Source organism: Polyodon spathula, chromosome 5 (genome assembly GCF_017654505.1).
Source record: "Polyodon spathula isolate WHYD16114869_AA chromosome 5, ASM1765450v1, whole genome shotgun sequence".
Classification (NCBI taxonomy): Eukaryota; Metazoa; Chordata; class Actinopteri; order Acipenseriformes; family Polyodontidae; genus Polyodon; species Polyodon spathula.
The window spans coordinates 2,486,851-2,505,056 of NC_054538.1; the positions used below are offsets into that span (position 1 = coordinate 2,486,851).

Sequence of the window (18,206 nt, forward strand, 5' to 3'; positions counted from 1 at the left end):
AACCTATTTTTTATTATTATAATTAATAATAATAATAATAATAATAATAATAATAATTTATAAAGCACCTTTCATGTCAAGTCATCACAAACTGCTGTACATAAGATAACAAAATAAACAATAAGAAAAATATCAAACATTTAAATCTAAAAAAGGCACATTTTAAAAACACAGAAGGATTCAGAGTCCCTCATTTCTTTGGGAATGGCGTTCCACCACCTAGGGGCATAGGAACAGAAGGATTGATGACACACATGTTCGTAATCTGGTCATGGGCACACATAAGAGTCCAACATCAGTGGACCGCAAATTGCCTCTAGGGGTCAGTTATGTAAGGGGAAGACACACCCTTCAAAGCCTTTTTTAAATCAATGTAAAACTTAACAGGAAGCCAGTATATGGATTCCAGAACAAGGATAATATGATCACCAGATTGAGATCTAGTCAAAACCCAGGCTGCTGAGTAGTCATGTCTAGACAAGACAAAGGCATGGACCAGTTTCTCTGTAGCAAGCATAGAGAGAACAGGACATAGTCTGGCAATATTCCGAAAATGATAAAAGGACATCGTGGTGATATTCCATACATGAGGCTCAAATGTTTGGCTAGGGTAAAAAATGACCCCCAAATTTTCCATTTTAGAGCATAACTCCATCTGTACACCATCGATAGCCGTGCTTAAACTATTCGATTTATGAAACTGGTGAGGAGAACCTAGTAACATAACCTCAGTCTTATCACAGTTCAATTGCAAAAAAAATGTGATGCATCCAAAGTTCAGTACCAATTATACAGTTAGTAAGAATAGAAATAGCCACTTCATTCTGTGGAATAAACCAGTCAGAACATATGTTGCCTTCTTTTATGAAAAGAGATGGAATATTTGAATGGGCAGTAATGAAATAAGCACATGCAAATCAATAAAGTGTGCATGTAATTTGCATGTCATGCAAAACTCTAGCAGTACATTATCTATACATTCAAGTCTGGACAATGTGTTGTGTGCCAGAAACATTAGTCTTCTGGTAAATGCAGAGCATATTTAAATGCTGGTATGCCAATGCTTTGTGAATAGTGCCTTATATGTGATGTAAGTCCTGAGTCCCTGCATGAGTTTAGGTTGTAATTTATAATTGTAAATGATACAGTAGACAGTAGTTTTTTTGGTGCTGAGATCTTGAATGCGTATATGGAGGCATCACGCATACTTTTGCACAAGATAATGTACAGATGCTCAGCTGGTGGATCTTCCAGTGCTTTAATATCTTTCAAAGCCTTCTGATAATAATTGTGAATCAGACATCATGTGCTGTACTCTGTTAAAGGGCTAGCTGCAGCTTTGCACTGTTATTCAAGGCAGAGGCTGGGATTACTATGCTGCTTGATGTTTGACATGTAAACACATTAGTACTTACTGCATAGTTAAGGCCATTGCACACTGCATCCACATTTAATGTGAGTCTAAACAGAAAAAAATGATCATGTGCATTCCCTATTGCACTTTGCATGCTCAGTCCGTAACTGTCGTACAACGGTGATGCTTCAATTTTATAATTGAAACAAGTTTGATTTGCTCCGATTTTTGATCTTTGATCAATGAAAAACGACTGGGAAGACACATGGATTCTTGCAGTTCTCTGAACAAAATGGGAAATCTAATTGTGTGTGCCGCCAAACAAAAATTACTTCATGATAAATCCAACAAAGATTACAAAGAACGAACACATATGGAAAGACATTGCCGTGGACTTGGGCATGAATGATATGTATTATTGTGGCAAAGTGCCCACACCTGTGTTTATTTTGTTGTGTGTTTATGTTGGTGTATTGTCACTGGTACACGGGATATAAACGGGTCTGTGTAAAATGTATATTTGTATTTAGGCACGAGGATTGCACAGCACTTCATGTGCAAGTAAAATGTTATATGTGAGCACGGGGAATTGCATTTTATTAATTCACATGCAGTTGTACCGCGACTCCAATTGAATGATTGATTAGCAGTCGAGTCTCGGTACAGCTGCATAAAAGCTGCATGTTTTCACATAGTCAGGGTTGTGTGTTCGGTGAGTGGCGAATGGGATTGGAGATGGAGGTAATAATAAGAATAAGAATAATCGTTAAATCAGCTCACCGTGTTTGTCTGTATAGTTCGTTTTGTTTGTCTCTTTTGTTTTGGCGAATGTGCCGTGTCCTGTGTTTTTGTTTGTTGCAACCGTTTATTTTCTGTCTGTCTGTTCATTCATTAAATGCTGAGCGAGACCATTCACTCAGCTCCACCAAACTCCACCTTTCTTGTTGTTTATTTCCTGCCTCTGGTCTGACGTCACCCACTCCGTCCATCTTTGTGACAATTATAAAACATGAAAATGTGGATTTTGTGCAATATAGGTTATTACAAGCATATGCTTTTTATTTTAGTTGTAGTCGAGGAAGTAAAGAAACAATGGCCTAACCTGGAAACATATTAGAGAAAGAAGCATGACGGGAAGAGCGATCAGGGCTGAAAGTGATGGAAAGTATTTTCGGTAGCTCATTGCTAGCTTCCCAACTTTATATAGATATGCGAGTCAGTCCATTGCAACTAGATCAATTTGTAGATTGTATTTTTCACTTTGACATTATGTTTCAGCCCAAAAAAACTCCAATGAGCTTCTCAGTTTTAGAAATCCTAAACCCTACTGGTATATAATTATTGTGATCAGCCACAGCTATTCACAGCAAACCAAGCCCTTTCTCCTCTCTTCTAGTTTAAACTGTAATTATAATAACTCTTGAAAAAGAAAAATCAGGAGAAACTGGCCTACAGTAAACTAATTATACAAAAATGAAAATTATTGGCAGCAGAGAGAACAGGTAAATAAAAATGAAAATTCAATGCTCACTTAAAATGCTAGTTTTGTATGAAGTTATGCAGTGCTTCTTTTCAGCATTCTATGCAATAAATAACTTGGAGGAATTAATAGCCTCTGTTATAATCTCATACAGTACCTGTCAGCTCTTCTGGAGTAAATTAGTAGAGCCGATATTTTTAAAGCCGGTTTCATCAATGTTTCTGTTGCATCCTCAATCCCTGTGCAAATGTTCTATTCATTAACACACATTTTAATTAATTATGTGTTAATGGCGCGCATGTTTCGACTCGGTTGAGTGTGGATTGCACATACTATGTTTGCGTGTGTGTTTGTGTTTTTATTTATTTATTTACTTATTATTTTATTTATTTCACTTTGTATCTTATTTTAAAAGACTGCTACTATAACAAAGTTGAGGGATTGGTAGCTTGGCATTTTGTGTGAAGCAAAGAGTTTTAATTATTAGTTACCCTATACAATGTCCTGTAACCTCCTAATTATATTACTCATTTGTGTTGCCACCTATTTATTGTAAGGGAGTACAAGATGTGTATGTGACACACAGGATCTACCCAGTAATCTTACCTGCTCTGTTAAAGTGCAATGATTCCTCCCATTACCAGACTCCTCAAGCATGTATTGACCTTCTTAAGCAATTATTAAGATACACAGATTAAGGAGCCATTCTGACGTGGTAGAACTGGTATGATTAATTAATGTCATCAGTCCTTTGACCAAAAACTTGTTAACAAACGTGTAATTTACCCATTTAGCCAATGCATCCAGTTTCCTTAAGGGCTAAAGATTTCTATTAATGAGCTACATCTGTCTGTACAATAATATCTTAAATTAATTCACACATGTAACTCCCACTGGTATCCATAGCCTTGTCTGGCTTTTGAGGTGCTCAGACATGCCTTGCACAAAATGAAAATGCAAATCTAAGTTCCCTAAGGATTATTTTGAACCTCGTAGATCTCCGTTTATTGAAAGGGCTTATAGTGAATGTACAGTAATTTATTATTTCAATGATAGCATTTCCATACGTATCGTATTTCTCCCAGTAAATCATTTTCAGTATTTCACTTTGCAAAAATTAATTAAAACTTCTCCTGTTTCAGGTTCTATTTTGAAGAAGCTTTTGCACACTGGAAACTCAGTCAAGGTAGAGCTTTTTGGATCACTATGCTAATGAGTGTGACGTGATTCATCAGTAAACAGCGGTTTTAAAACAGGTGCATTGAGTGTCATCATGTCAGCCGTGATTTATTGACAAACAGAACGGCTGACCTCTATCAAACAATGGGAGAGCTGCATCCAGTTGTTGTATAATAATGTGTGAATTACTATATTTTTTAATAGGATATTTTAAACTTGTTAAAATGGTTTGAACTTGCTGTAATGGAAATTGAACATGCTGTAAATATAGCAAAATAGGTTATTTTGTAATTTTTATAATGTTGAGACAAGGTAAATCAATGAAGGTAATGTATTACTGCTAAGACATGCACTACATTAGGAAAGCAAGTACATGACTAGAGTGAAACATAAGGAATGTTTACAAAGCTTTTCAACTCTGACCGTCTTATACTCTTTGACTTAAAACAATTTTATTATTATTATTTTTTTACATAGATAAGATGTGAAGGAATCAGACTGTTTTTACAGTGGATTCAAGCACTACAGACAAATTGCTTAGAAGAACAGTTTTTAATCTTTGCTTGCCTCGTGCCTGGATTTCCAACAGTGACTTCCTCAAGGGGTCCCTGCACGCTGGATACTATTATTACCAGCTCCTACAGTAACGCTCCGGATGGTGAGTTACCATGCAGTACAACTCTGGTAGTGCTTGGTTGCTAGTGTTATTTATCGATACATTACACCGTGTAACACATTTTTTATTTATTTATTTTTTTGTTCCTGGGTAGTAAGTTTTACTTCCTAATTGCTTATGCCTCAAAAGTATAGAAAATGGCTATTATTCCCCACAAACTTTGCTTTTGTGACCAGGACAGTGATATTTCAAAATATCGCTATTTCCATTGGGAAAACGGGCAGATGTGTGTCTTTTCGTTCACATAAAGTCAGAAAAAACAACATATGACTCCAAATTAACATGTATTTATACTAAAGTAATACAAAAATGACTACAAAAGATTTAGAAGTGAGTAGTTTTTCGAGATTTATGATTATTCTGTATTTAAATATACTTTTGAGGCATAAGCAATTAGAAAATAACACTTACTACCCAGGAACAAAAATTGTGTTGCACAGTGTTATCTGGACACTGTACTGTATACATTAGTTAATGTATGCATATATTTAGCTATGTGCAGTGCAGTCAGCTGGCTGGTTAATATCCATTTCATTGTCCCCTTGAAGCCAAGGTTGTTTCTGAAGAAATCACGCCTCTAGTGCCAGCAGTAGCAGGTGAAAAGATAGCTGAAGACCAGACATGCTATTTTCTACAAATTGTTCTGAAGAACATGGTTATCCAGGTAAGAAGTTAGGAACAAAGGAGGACATTTTATACTGAGTTTACAGTGTAACGATACGTTATAGAAACTGATTTTCCAGGAAAGCGCTTACATTACGATTGCAAACCAAATCAACCCACTGCTGTAATTCTCGCCCAGACTGCATTATAGTTACAATTGAGAGTTTGTACTAACCTTTGCAGATTAGAATCCTTATGTACAGCTATGGCCAAATGTTTTGCATCACCATATAGAATTAACACATTTTGCTTCATAAAGACGAATGAAACCTGCTGAATAATGTTACGTTAACATATTGCATTACATAACACTGTAGTTTTCATATATGTTTTTGTTTTAATTATGTTTCAATCCTACAATTCTAGATAGTTTTTGATAAACTACAACTAACACTAAAGATGTACAGTTCTGAGGATGTCTAAGCTCTAAGTACATGTTGTACACCAGGTTATAACCATTAACCCGTGCGTCTTGTGGATGCAAGAGATACCATGTCCATCTCTTCTGTGTGGTATGTCTAGTGTTTCTTACTGATGTACAGAATTTCTTATCTCCAGTAGACAGAGTTCTGCAGGGGGCAGTTCTAGTACTGTACTTCAAGGTTAGACGTGAGTCAGAGAGAGTTCTGCAGGTTCTGTTACTGTACTTCAAGGTTAGATGTGAGTCAGAGAGTTCTACAGGTTCTATTGCTGTACTTCAAGGTTAGATGTGAGTCATAGTTCTGCAGGTTCTGTTACTGTACTTCAAGGTTAGACGTGAGTCAGAGAGAGTTCTGCAGGTTCTGTTACTGTACTTCAAGGTTAGACGTGAGTCAGAGAGAGTTCTGCAGGTTCTGTTACTGTACTTCAAGGTTAGACGTGAGTCAGAGAGAGTTCTGCAGGTTCTGTTACTGTACTTCAAGGTTAGATGTGAGTCATATAGTTCTGCAGGTTCTGTTACTGTACTTCAAGGTTAGATGTGATTCAGAGAGAGTTCTGCAGGTTCTATTGCTGTACTTCATGGTTAGACATGATTTCAGAGAGAGTTCTGCAGGTTCTGTTACTGTACTTCAAGGTTAGATGTGATTTCAGAGAGAGTTCTGCAGGTTCTGTTACTGTACTTCAAGGTTAGATGTGATTCAGAGAGAGTTCTGCAGGTTCTGTTACTGCATTTCAAAGTTAGACATGATTTCAGAGAGAGTTTTGCAGGTTCTGTTACTGTACTTCACGGTTAGATGTGATTTCAGAGAGCGTTCTGCAGGTTCTGTTACTGTACTTCAAGGTTAGATGTGATTCAGAGAGAGTTCTGCAGGTTCTGTTACTGTACTTCAAGGTTAGACATGATTTCAGAGAGAGTTCTGCAGGTTCTGTTACTGTACTTCATGGTTAGATGCGATTCAGAGAGAGTTCTGCAGGTTCTGTTACTGTACTTCAAGGTTAGACATGATTTCAGAGAGGGTTCTGCAGGTTCTGTCACTGTACTTCAAGGTTAGACGTGAGTCAGAGTTCTGCAGGTTCTATTGCTGTACTTCAAGGTTAGACATGATTTCAGAGAGAGTTCTGCAGGTTCTGTTACTATACTTCAAGGTTAGATGTGATTCAGAGAGAGTTCTGCAGGTTCTGTTACTCTACTTCAAGGTTAGACATGATTTCAGAGAGGGTTCTGCAGGTTCTGTTACTGTACTTCAAGGTTAGATGTGATTCAGAGAGAGTTCTGCAGGTTCTGTTACTGTACTTCAAGGTTAGACGTGAGTCAGAGAGTTCTGCAGGTTCTATTGCTGTACTTCACGGTTAGACATGATTTCAGAGAGAGTTCTGCAGGTTCTGTTACTGTACTTCAAGGTTAGACGTGAGTCAGAGAGTTCTGCAGGTTCTGTTGCTGTACTTCATGGTTAGATGTGATTCAGAGAGCTATTTTGAGGTGACAGGGATGCTCTAAATGTCACCACGGTGCGATGACTGAAACAGAAAATGATACAGAGTGAATCTGAACAAGAAGGGTACATCAGCAAGACATATAAAAACTGCAGGCTTTAACAAATCCAGCCAGCCTTCTGATACAGCTTTTTCTTTGGGTAAAATGTGCCCATATCAAATTGCTCCTGCATAAAAGCTTTTCTTCATTTTTCTATAAAGGCTTCAAGCTTAGAATGGAGGAACAGAGAAAATAAAGACACTGGCTTCAGGTTTCTCTTCACGCTCTTTAAGAAGTACTACCTTCCTCATTTGTTTCCATCCTTTACAAAGCTCACCAACGTGTACAAGCCTCTGCTGGGTGAGTAGTTCTGTAGTGTTGAACAGAGGGACCTACTGTTACTGCTTTCACTGGATTTACATAAACACACACATCTACAGTGAGCTGCTGTCTGGGCTATTATTTAAGATCTTGTTTCTATATTGAATGTTGTTCTTGGACGCTAAAAAAAACAACAAAAAAAATCCTTTTTGATTAAAATGGGATCTTTTTGTCTATTTTTTTCCATGGGAATTCATATTTTTTCCCTTTAATTTTAAAAAGCAGAATTATTACCCCTCAATGTGTGTATACACATTGGTCCATTTAAGTTTTATTTTTGTTTTGTTTGTTATAACTATTATGAAAAGATTTTGCTTTATATGCTTGTATTAATGCCAAATCAAAATAGTTTTGGAAAAAGCACTTCTTACTGCTGTACTGTATTGTGAATGTGAATACAGTGTGGTTGCTTAACAGTGGCAACAAGATGAGTGAAGGTGTTCAGAAAGCAGCATATTTAACACACTTACAGAATGCTTAATCAATTCATATGTATGAACTGAACATGTTTTAGTAAATAAGTGAGACAACAACGAAAGAGCAATCTAGGGGGCAAGTCAGTCAGACCTCGTCTATTACAATATTTACGATTCATTGGGAGTCAGGGCTTTGTTTTGTGATGTACATTAGAACAGTGTATTAGTGATGAGTGTAAGGAGGCTAGCCATGGTTCTGAATTCATCCTGTCCATATTTCATCGAGGTATGTTGTTTTTCTTTTTTTTTTTTTTTTTTTTTTTGCTCAGGCCAGATGTGTGGAAGGGCTAAAGTTATAAAGATATACGTGTTTCTTGTTTCGTGTATTTTGTTTAAATATAGCTGTGCAGCATACGCAAATAAATATTGACATATATTTTGTTTAAATATGGCTGATACAGCGTAAGTAAGTAAATAAATAAATAACAGAAAATGTTTTTTCATACCGCTTATAGTTATACAAGTGTTTTGGGTGTCCAGCTCTCCGCGTGGCTTGCTGACATCGTCGAGTCAGAAAACAGTAACAGTGACGTTTTAATCACCATTTTAGTGTTTGGAGCATCATTCTTTTGTTGTATGTTTTGCAATTCATTTTCTGTTAAATCGCAGAATCGGTGTTCAGCCATTTTCTGTTGTTGAGAGGTGTGCAGGGGAGAAAGGCATTCCTTTGAAAAGGGGCGGGACTGGTAGTGATGTGAACCAATCACATGACAGACCAATACTATTGCCAATCCAATTTATTTTTGCTCTGATGATAAGGTTTTAACTAATCACAGGCCAGGATTTCCAGCCACTGATTCATATATATTCATATATATAGTGCAATGAGCACATGGTTAACTTTTCTATTTCTCACTGTCTAGCTATTCCTCAGCTCAGACCAAAGCCACTGTACCTTCCTGTGACTCGCAACAATGAGAGTACTTACTGCACAAGAGACCAATTTCTGGCAGCGCGCGTTGCTTTTATCAAATGGCTCGTGACCTTCTTTCTGGAAAAGAAGTATGTCACAGCAGCTCTAAACACTAAGAATGGAGGGGAGGTGCTTCCCAGAATAATCCAGGTATGTTTAAGCAGCTAAAACAGGAAAGTAGGAGTTTTACACAAAGGAATAATTGCTTTGGAAGGCAGGTGGAGTCAAGCTTTGTTAAAGTACCAGGAAATTACATGAGGTGTTTTTACCAGACTTTTATTCGCAAGCTGTTTTCTGTTTGAAAGGAGACTGTGGTCTTTTCATGCTTGGAAGTTGTAGTGGCTAGGTTTCAAAAGATCGACAAGACATTAACACAGTACACTCTTAGAAAAGGAAAGACTTGAATAAATCTACTTGAAGCAAAATAAAGTTAAAACTTGCCTGCTGAATACCTACCAATGTTCGCTTTAATTTAAACAGCTTATAATTCACACTGCATATTTCCTCTGGTTGGACTGTATCTCTCTTATTAGCTATGACGCTAAACTCAGTAGCTGCTCTATTTTTTTCCTTACCATGAGATACCCCGCATCTGTTACTAATGCTCGTGTCTGCCCCCCCAAACATCCCTGCCAACACCCTGCATCTATTACTAATGCTAGTGTCTGCCCCCCCAAACATCCCTGCCAACACCCTGCATCTTTTACTAATGCTAGTGTCTGCCCCCCCAAACATCCCTGCCAACACCCTGCATCTATTACTAATGCTAGTGTCTGCCCCCCCCAAACATCCCTGCCAACACCCTGCATCTATTACTAATGCTAGTGTCTGCCCCAAACATCCCTGCCAACACCCTGCATCTATTACTAATGCTAGTGTCTGCCCCCCCAAACATCCCTGCCAACACCCTGCATCTATTACTAATGCTAGTGTCTGCCCCCCCAAACATCCCTGCCAACACCCTGCATCTATTACTAATGCTAGTGTCTGCCCCCCCCAAACATCCCTGCCAACACCCTGCATCTATTACTAATGCTAGTGTCTGTCCCAAACATCCCTGCCAACACCCTGCATCTATTACTAATGCTAGTGTCTGCCCCAAACATCCCTGCCAACACCCTGCATCTATTACTAATGCTAGTGTCTGCCCCCCCCAAACATCCCTGCCAACACCCTGCATCTATTACTAATGCTAGTGTCTGCCCCCCCAAACATCCCTGCCAACACCCTGCATCTATTACTAATGCTAGTGTCTGCCCCAAACATCCCTGCCAACACCCTGCATCTATTACTAATGCTAGTGTCTGCCCCCCCCAAACATCCCTGCCAACACCCTGCATCTATTACTAATGCTAGTGTCTGCCCCCCCCAAACATCCCTGCCAACACCCTGCATCTATTACTAATGCTAGTGTCTGCCCCCCCCAAACATCCCTGCCAACACCCTGCATCTATTACTAATGCTAGTGTCTGTCCCAAACATCCCTGCCAACACCCTGCATCTATTACTAATGCTAGTGTCTGCCCCAAACATCCCTGCCAACACCCTGCATCTATTACTAATGCTAGTGTCTGCCCCCCCAAACATCCCTGCCAACACCCTGCATCTATTACTAATGCTAGTGTCTGCCCCAAACATCCCTGCCAACACCCTGCATCTATTACTAATGCTAGTGTCTGCCCCAAACATCCCTGCCAACACCCTGCATCTATTACTAATGCTAGTGTCTGCCCCCCCCAAACATCCCTGCCAACACCCTGCATCTATTACTAATGCTAGTGTCTGCCCCCCCAAACATCCCTGCCAACACCCTGCATCTATTACTAATGCTAGTGTCTGTCCCAAACATCCCTGCCAACACTCTGCATCTATTACTAATGCTAGTGTCTGTCCCAAACATCCCTGCCAACACCCTGCATCTATTACTAATGCTAGTGTCTGCCCCAAACATCCCTGCCAACACCCTGCATCTATTACTAATGCTAGTGTCTGCCCCAAACATCCCTGCCAACACTCTGCATCTATTACTAATGCTAGTGTCTGCCCCAAACATCCCTGCCAACACCCTGCATCTATTACTAATGCTAGTGTCTGTCCCAAACATCCCTGCCAACACCCTGCATCCATTACTAATGCTAGTGTCTGCCCCAAACATCCCTGCCAACACCCTGCATCTATTACTAATGCTAGTGTCTGCCCCCCCAAACATCCCTGCCAACACCCTGCATCTATTACTAATGCTAGTGTCTGCCCCCCCCAACATCCCTGCCAACACCCTGCATCTATTACTAATGCTAGTGTCTGCCCCCCCAAACATCCCTGCCAACACCCTGCATCTATTACTAATGCTAGTGTCTGCCCCAAACATCCCTGCCAACACCCTGCATCTATTACTAATGCTAGTGTCTGCCCCCCCCAAACATCCCTGCCAACACCCTGCATCTATTACTAATGCTAGTGTCTGCCCCCCCAAACATCCCTGCCAACACCCTGCATCTATTACTAATGCTAGTGTCTGCCCCAAACATCCCTGCCAACACCCTGCATCTATTACTAATGCTAGTGTCTGCCCCCCCAAACATCCCTGCCAACACCCTGCATCTATTACTAATGCTAGTGTCTGCCCCAAACATCCCTGCCAACACCCTGCATCTATTACTAATGCTAGTGTCTGCCCCAAACATCCCTGCCAACACCCTGCATCTATTACTAATGCTAGTGTCTGCCCCCCCCAAACATCCCTGCCAACACCCTGCATCTATTACTAATGCTAGTGTCTGCCCCCCCAAACATCCCTGCCAACACCCTGCATCTATTACTAATGCTAGTGTCTGCCCCCCCAAACATCCCTGCCAACACCCTGCATCTATTACTAATGCTAGTGTCTGCCCCCCCAAACATCCCTGCCAACACCCTGCATCTATTACTAATGCTAGTGTCTGTCCCAAACATCCCTGCCAACACCCTGCATCTATTACTAATGCTAGTGTCTGCCCCAAACATCCCTGCCAACACCCTGCATCTATTACTAATGCTAGTGTCTGCCCCAAACATCCCTGCCAACACTCTGCATCTATTACTAATGCTAGTGTCTGCCCCAAACATCCCTGCCAACACCCTGCATCTATTACTAATGCTAGTGTCTGCCCCCCAAACATCCCTGCCAACACCCTGCATCTATTACTAATGCTAGTGTCTGCCCCCCCCAAACATCCCTGCCAACACTCTGCATCTATTACTAATGCTAGTGTCTGCCCCAAACATCCCTGCCAACACCCTGCATCTATTACTAATGCTAGTGTCTGTCCCAAACATCCCTGCCAACACCCTGCATCCATTGCTAATGCTAGTGTCTGCCCCAAACTAGTGAGTCTGAATACTAAGTTTCATTCACGGACACAAATAAAAGCTTTATAGCGGATTCATTCTTCTGTGTCTTTTTGAGAAGTTGTGTAGTAATTTATAGCACAAAACAGACCTTGAAACCACTCAGGGATGGTACATATATGTTTGACATTGTTTTTTTTTTTCCAACATAAGGTGGCCAAATAAAGTTTAACACAGCACTAGCTTATTCTATAAACCGTGTTATGCACATTTAAGCACATAAGAACAACAGTCAGGATAACAAGCTGCACTGTTTATTAAAACCTTTAAATCTGTTAACCTGTTCTGCAGTCCTGCAGTACCTACACCAATTTCAAACACCATTCCCATCACTTCACACCAATTTAAACCAGTAATACTGACTATAAGCTTCTAAACACGCACTTACTGTCGTGCTTATAATCAAGGGGCATTCAATGGATTTCATAATGTATATTTGCAAAAAAAATAAAATAACTGCACTCTTACCGTAAACTTTGGAATATCTATATGGGGCTTAGGTCTGCAGGAAGAATTGACATTAAACCATCCAAGCATTGTCTCCTCCAATTACATTGAAATGCCAGCTAAATCATGTATCTGTACTACAGTGTTGATTTTGAAATCCCAGCTGCCCTAGCGGTCTGGCTATTGCACAGTAGGAAAACAAGAAACATGTTTGTAGGCTTTGCATGCTTGCAGGAAAAAATATCGATCTTCTCTCACAAATATTTTTTGTGTTGGTCAAAACAATTTCTTGTGAGGGTTTGGGTAATTTATTATTTATTTTCATGGCTTGAAACTCGCCCTGCTCTCAGTTCTGGGATATGGAAATACCTTCAATTAGATTGTTAATTAAGTGATGCTCCTCCCTTATAGCTGCATGAATAACTCCTGTAAACCTTAAGTACGTTCAGTTCAGAGCGGATTTACCAGGTTCCTGATTGTTCAAACTCCTGGCATCTGTTCATTTCATTAATACAACTCAACAAGATAAGTTCTGAAAGACAGGCCCTTGCGCAAAACTAGTGCTAGTTTCAAACCATTGACATAAAATATATTGTCACGTGTGTACAGTATGTATACGTGCATTAAGTGAATTTCTGAGAGGAGCAGTAATATCCTAATAGTTGAGTTATAAAGCTTGTGAACAGCCAGTTTAAAGATTCTTGTTCAATCTTCTCTGTCTATTTTGTTATCTCTGCACAGACTGTAACTGCAGGCAGTACAAGTCAAGAGAAGAACTCTGAGGCTGAGAGCAATGGACCCATTGAACAGGACAAGAACCATTCCAACAGCAGCACTCTGTCTGACAGAAGACTCAGTAACTCCAGCCTTTGCAGCATTGAAGAGGAGCACCGGACAGTCTATGACATGGTGCAGTGGATTCTGCTGTCTACCAGGGACAATGTGAATTTTGTAAATGAAGTATTCCACCAGGTATGTACTGTAAATTAATCGATTTGAATCCTCCTACAAGAAATCCTACTTTGAATGGTGCTATTTATTAATATCTGATAAACATACTGACAATTAGAGATTGCCCTTGATAGCATGCAAACATTTCTATCAGTGCTTTTATTTGTCCTTCATCCTAAATGAATCACGTCTTTTGATCATTGTGACAAAGGTTAAATAAAGTAATACAAAATAAAAATATTCCATAGCACAATCTTTCTTGCCTTATGTACTTCACATTAACTTTGAGGTAACATTGTGCATTCTGAAAATACAGCGGTTTGCAGAAGTATTCACCCCCTACCAATAATGTCACATTTTGTTGAATTACATATAATCTATGCACAGTTTTTCAAACAAACGTTTTTTTTTTATTCATTGCTGTAGTGGTTAAACTGAACACTGTTATATGAGGAGGAGGTTAAATGTCAGCAAAACGTAAAAAGAAAATGTACAAAATTAAATTTACTGGTTGCATAAGTATTCAGCCCCTTAAGAAGCACCTTTTGCAGCAATTACTGTTATGATTGTTTCTGGATAGGTCTCTACTAGCTTTGCACAGTAGGATGGTGACATTTTTGCCCGTTCTTCATGGGATAATTGCTCCAGTTCTGATAAGTTTGTTGGGGATCGTCGATGGTCTGCAATCTTCAAGTCTTGCCATAAATTTTCGATTGAAGTCAGGACCTTGAATGGGCCACTCAAGAACATTAATTCTCTTCTTGTTCAACCACTGTGTGGCTTTGGCTTTGTGCTTCGGGTCATTGTCCTGTTGAAGTGTGAATCAGAGTGACATCCAGAACTAGTTTTCTGTTTACCTGGCTGCTCATTTTGGGAGGGCGCCTTGATCCGGGTAGTGTCTGTGTGGTATGATGTATCTTCCACTTCTTAATGATGGATTTCACTGTGCTGAGAGGGATAATCAGCACCTTTTGAAATGCTCTTGTATCCTTCTCCTGCTCTGTGCCTCTCCTCCACTTTATCCCTGAAAGCTCCTTGGTCTTCATGGTTGCTTTGTTGGATCACTGAGTTGCAGTTTGAAAGTCTTTATATACCTCAGGGAAATTTTCTACAAGTTAAACCTCTTTGTGTACGCACAGGCTGAAACCATTTCACTAATTTTGTGACCTTTCAAATAAATCATTTGCACCCGAGCTGATTTAGGGCTGCAGAAGCAAAGGGGTTGAATACGTATGCAACTGAGGTGAATCTGTTTTTCTCTGTAAATCTTACTTATTTATATTGTATATGCAGGTTTTTTAACTTTATCAATGTGGAGTAGTTTGTGTAGATTCTACATGTAAAGTCTAATTTGAAAGCGTCGTGGAGTACGCTCAGGTGCCAACAAAATGTGAAAACTTTACAGGGCAGTGAATACTTCTGCAAACCGCTGTAAATTCCTGAATTTAGGAAATATGGGTTTGTTTTTGGCTTGTACTGCCCTCTAGTGATACTTTCAATGTAATTGCATGTATGTCTTAAACAGATTGTTTGAATCTGTGAAATAAAACATTCTGTGTTGAACAGCTTCTTAAAGGTCTTTCCTAAAATAAGGTTAGATCCCAGCTTTTGTAAGCCGTTAATATATCTTCAGACCTGGGTGATGTGTCGTTACTAGCACTAAATAATCTGAAAGTAGAAATTCAAATAATGTCTTTTTCTTTAAATTTTAAAATGTTTATATATAGATTTTTTGGAAAATAAAATGGGATAATCATTTTGCACTTAAATTAACATTATCTCTTATGAGTTGATTATCATCAAAAGCCCCACTTGTGACCATTGAATATAATTAGGGCTTCTGATTTTCAGTGTTTTCCGCTGGCTTTTCTACTCTCCTTTAAGAATTCAAATGATACCTGTTAAGCCATTTATGTATCTCACTGACAACTGAGAAACATGTAATAGTAAAATTGATTTAATTTACAGGGCTTTTTCTGTGAAATAACTAAATTGGCCAAAGCTTAATTTTTGATTAACAACCAGAATGTACAAAGGAGATCACAACATGTTCATAAGCGACTAATCTGTATTAAAGCTATAATGAAAGGCAGTATTTTATGCTGGACACACTTTATTACAGTCATTCTGCGTCACTGTGTTTACATTAAAAAAAAAAAACGGAGTCTCTTCTGCTTTGAAATGAAAAAGTAAGACTTATGATTTAAAAGCCCATTTAGTTGTTTCATAGAAAAACCCTGTAAATGAAATGTTTTAATATAAACACAGTGTGATTTGAGAGACACGAATGGCTTAACAGGTATTGATTCAATTTTTAAAGGAGTCGGTGGAAAACACAGAAAAATCAGAAGACCCAAATACAATATTTTGTCCTGTCAGTATAATCTCTTCTGTTGCTCTGGTTTATATTTTCAGTTTTTTCAGCCTTCAGAACTCCATTTAGAAAATGAATACATTTTTCGTTATGAACCCTTCCGACTCCACCACAAACAAAGAATTTCCACCGCACGTTTGCTTTATGCCAGTTCTTAAAGGTGTAATAGATATTACCCAGACCCTTTTACAAAACACAGAGTTCCTGCCACATCTTGCATGCAAGCTGACTTTTTATTCATATGTTCCAGGCTTTCCTGTTACCATCTTGTGAGGCCTCTGCAACAAGAAAGGTGATACAGGTTTACAAGAAGTGGATCCTGCAAGATAAGCCTGTATTCATGACTGAGCCAGAAAAGAGCAAGCGGGGAGAGGAGGAAGGAGTGCATTCTGATCCTCTGCAGGAAATAGAGACAGACAGCAAACAGGTAAGTGCAGCACACCTGCACTGTCCCTTACAGTAGGACATAGAGAAAAAAAAGTTCAGAATGGCTCACATTATGGGAGCATATTTCCAATGCAAACTGTTTTGAAGAGTTGTATTTGGTACCTGGTCCCATACAGAAAGTTTATTAGGCCAACAAAAAAACTACAGTGACAAATTCAACCAATTGGTGACATCCCATGCTTTGCCTTCAGTGAAACAACAGTCACTCGGTCCAAGGCATACAACAATGGCCTGATTGATGGAGGTCATGTCATCACTGTTGTTGTTTCTTACAAAATAGCCGCTGCTGATTTGGAGGTACCAAAAAATGTTTTCTGTTTTTTTTTTTTTTTCTTACAATTAATTGTCTACTAACAGTTTCTGCTAGTGGTGATTTGTTGTGTAATGTGCAAATGGGAGCTGTATCACAAATCCAGCTGGAGAAGTGTGCGGTACATACAACAAGTAACATTCAAACATTCCTACATACAGTGTGCTCATTTGTGTAGCTCTCAATACCTGAGTGCTGTCATGCTTTCTCAGCCTACAGAGCATCCCAGTCACAAGCGCACTTCCAGCAGTGCAATAAGCAGAGGCTGCATTAACGAAGAGGAAAACGCAGATGTCAAAGCTGGGGTCCAATCTATGTTGCAGGTATATGTTTAACAAGCTTGCAGTGGATGCTCCAAAGGCCACAGTCCTGTTAACACAGCCAGTCGAATGAAGAGAATTCTATAGCAGATTAAAACATACACCCACATGCTCTAATGTTAACACCCTCGATGGTGTGCTAGGGATGCGTGAAAGAACTAATCTTATGACTGGTCTTTATGAGCATTTTTCATTAAACACAAGGAAAGATGTAATTGCTGCATGCACCTTAAAGGGAAAATTACACCCCTGTTGATTGCAACACGTGATTGGGGAATCTTGGATGCCGAAGTGCAGCGTCGGGGACTGTTTTTATATTATTAAAACAGTTCAGAAATTCTGTTTTGGAAGTGCTATTGCTTCTAATTGTAATGATAGTGATGCACAGCTATGGCCAAAAGTTTTGCATTATCTTGAATTTTAGGGTTAGGTGTAATTTAGAAAAAATAAAGAAATAATATATATATATATATATATATATATATATATATATATATATATATATATATATATATAGATATATATATATATATATATATATATATATATATATATATATATATATATAGATATAGATATATAGATAGATATATAGATAGATAGATAGATAGATAGATAGATGAGCAGAACTTAGATCTTTTATTTAACATCATGTAATCAAAGAAACTACAAAATGATATTGCAAAAGTCTACCAGAAGCCGTTAGCAGTTCAGCACAGTATTTATTTATTTATTTATTTATTTATTTATTTTTTCTATAAAGGTGTTCCTGACAAATTCTTCCAATGTCTTCTTACTTGAACCTTGTCCTGATGTCCCAAAGCTCATGGAAGACCAGGTTGACGTGTGTAAATCTGTGCTCAATATTTACAGGAAAATGATAATGGAGCATACCATGAATAAGCAGACCTGGTTAGTATTTATTTAGTTTTAAGTTTTTAGGGGCAGGTGGGA

At 38.8% G+C, this 18,206-nt stretch overlaps 1 protein-coding gene across 6 annotated transcripts in view; it reads left to right on the forward strand.

Annotated features, from left to right (window-relative positions):
- LOC121315414 (ral GTPase-activating protein subunit alpha-2-like) overlaps positions 1-18,206 on the forward strand; it is a 161,564-nt gene that overhangs the window by 23,253 nt on the left and 120,105 nt on the right. For all 6 annotated transcript variants that reach the window (XM_041249469.1, XM_041249471.1, XM_041249470.1 and 3 more), the window contains exons 5-13: positions 3,977-4,020; positions 4,491-4,671; positions 5,238-5,353; positions 7,468-7,606; positions 8,967-9,166; positions 13,592-13,822; positions 16,426-16,602; positions 17,145-17,255; positions 18,016-18,164. In XM_041249469.1, the coding sequence (XP_041105403.1) occupies positions 3,977-4,020; positions 4,491-4,671; positions 5,238-5,353; positions 7,468-7,606; positions 8,967-9,166; positions 13,592-13,822; positions 16,426-16,602; positions 17,145-17,255; positions 18,016-18,164 (1,348 nt within the window). The remainder of the gene's footprint in view (positions 1-3,976; positions 4,021-4,490; positions 4,672-5,237; positions 5,354-7,467; positions 7,607-8,966; positions 9,167-13,591; positions 13,823-16,425; positions 16,603-17,144; positions 17,256-18,015; positions 18,165-18,206) is intronic.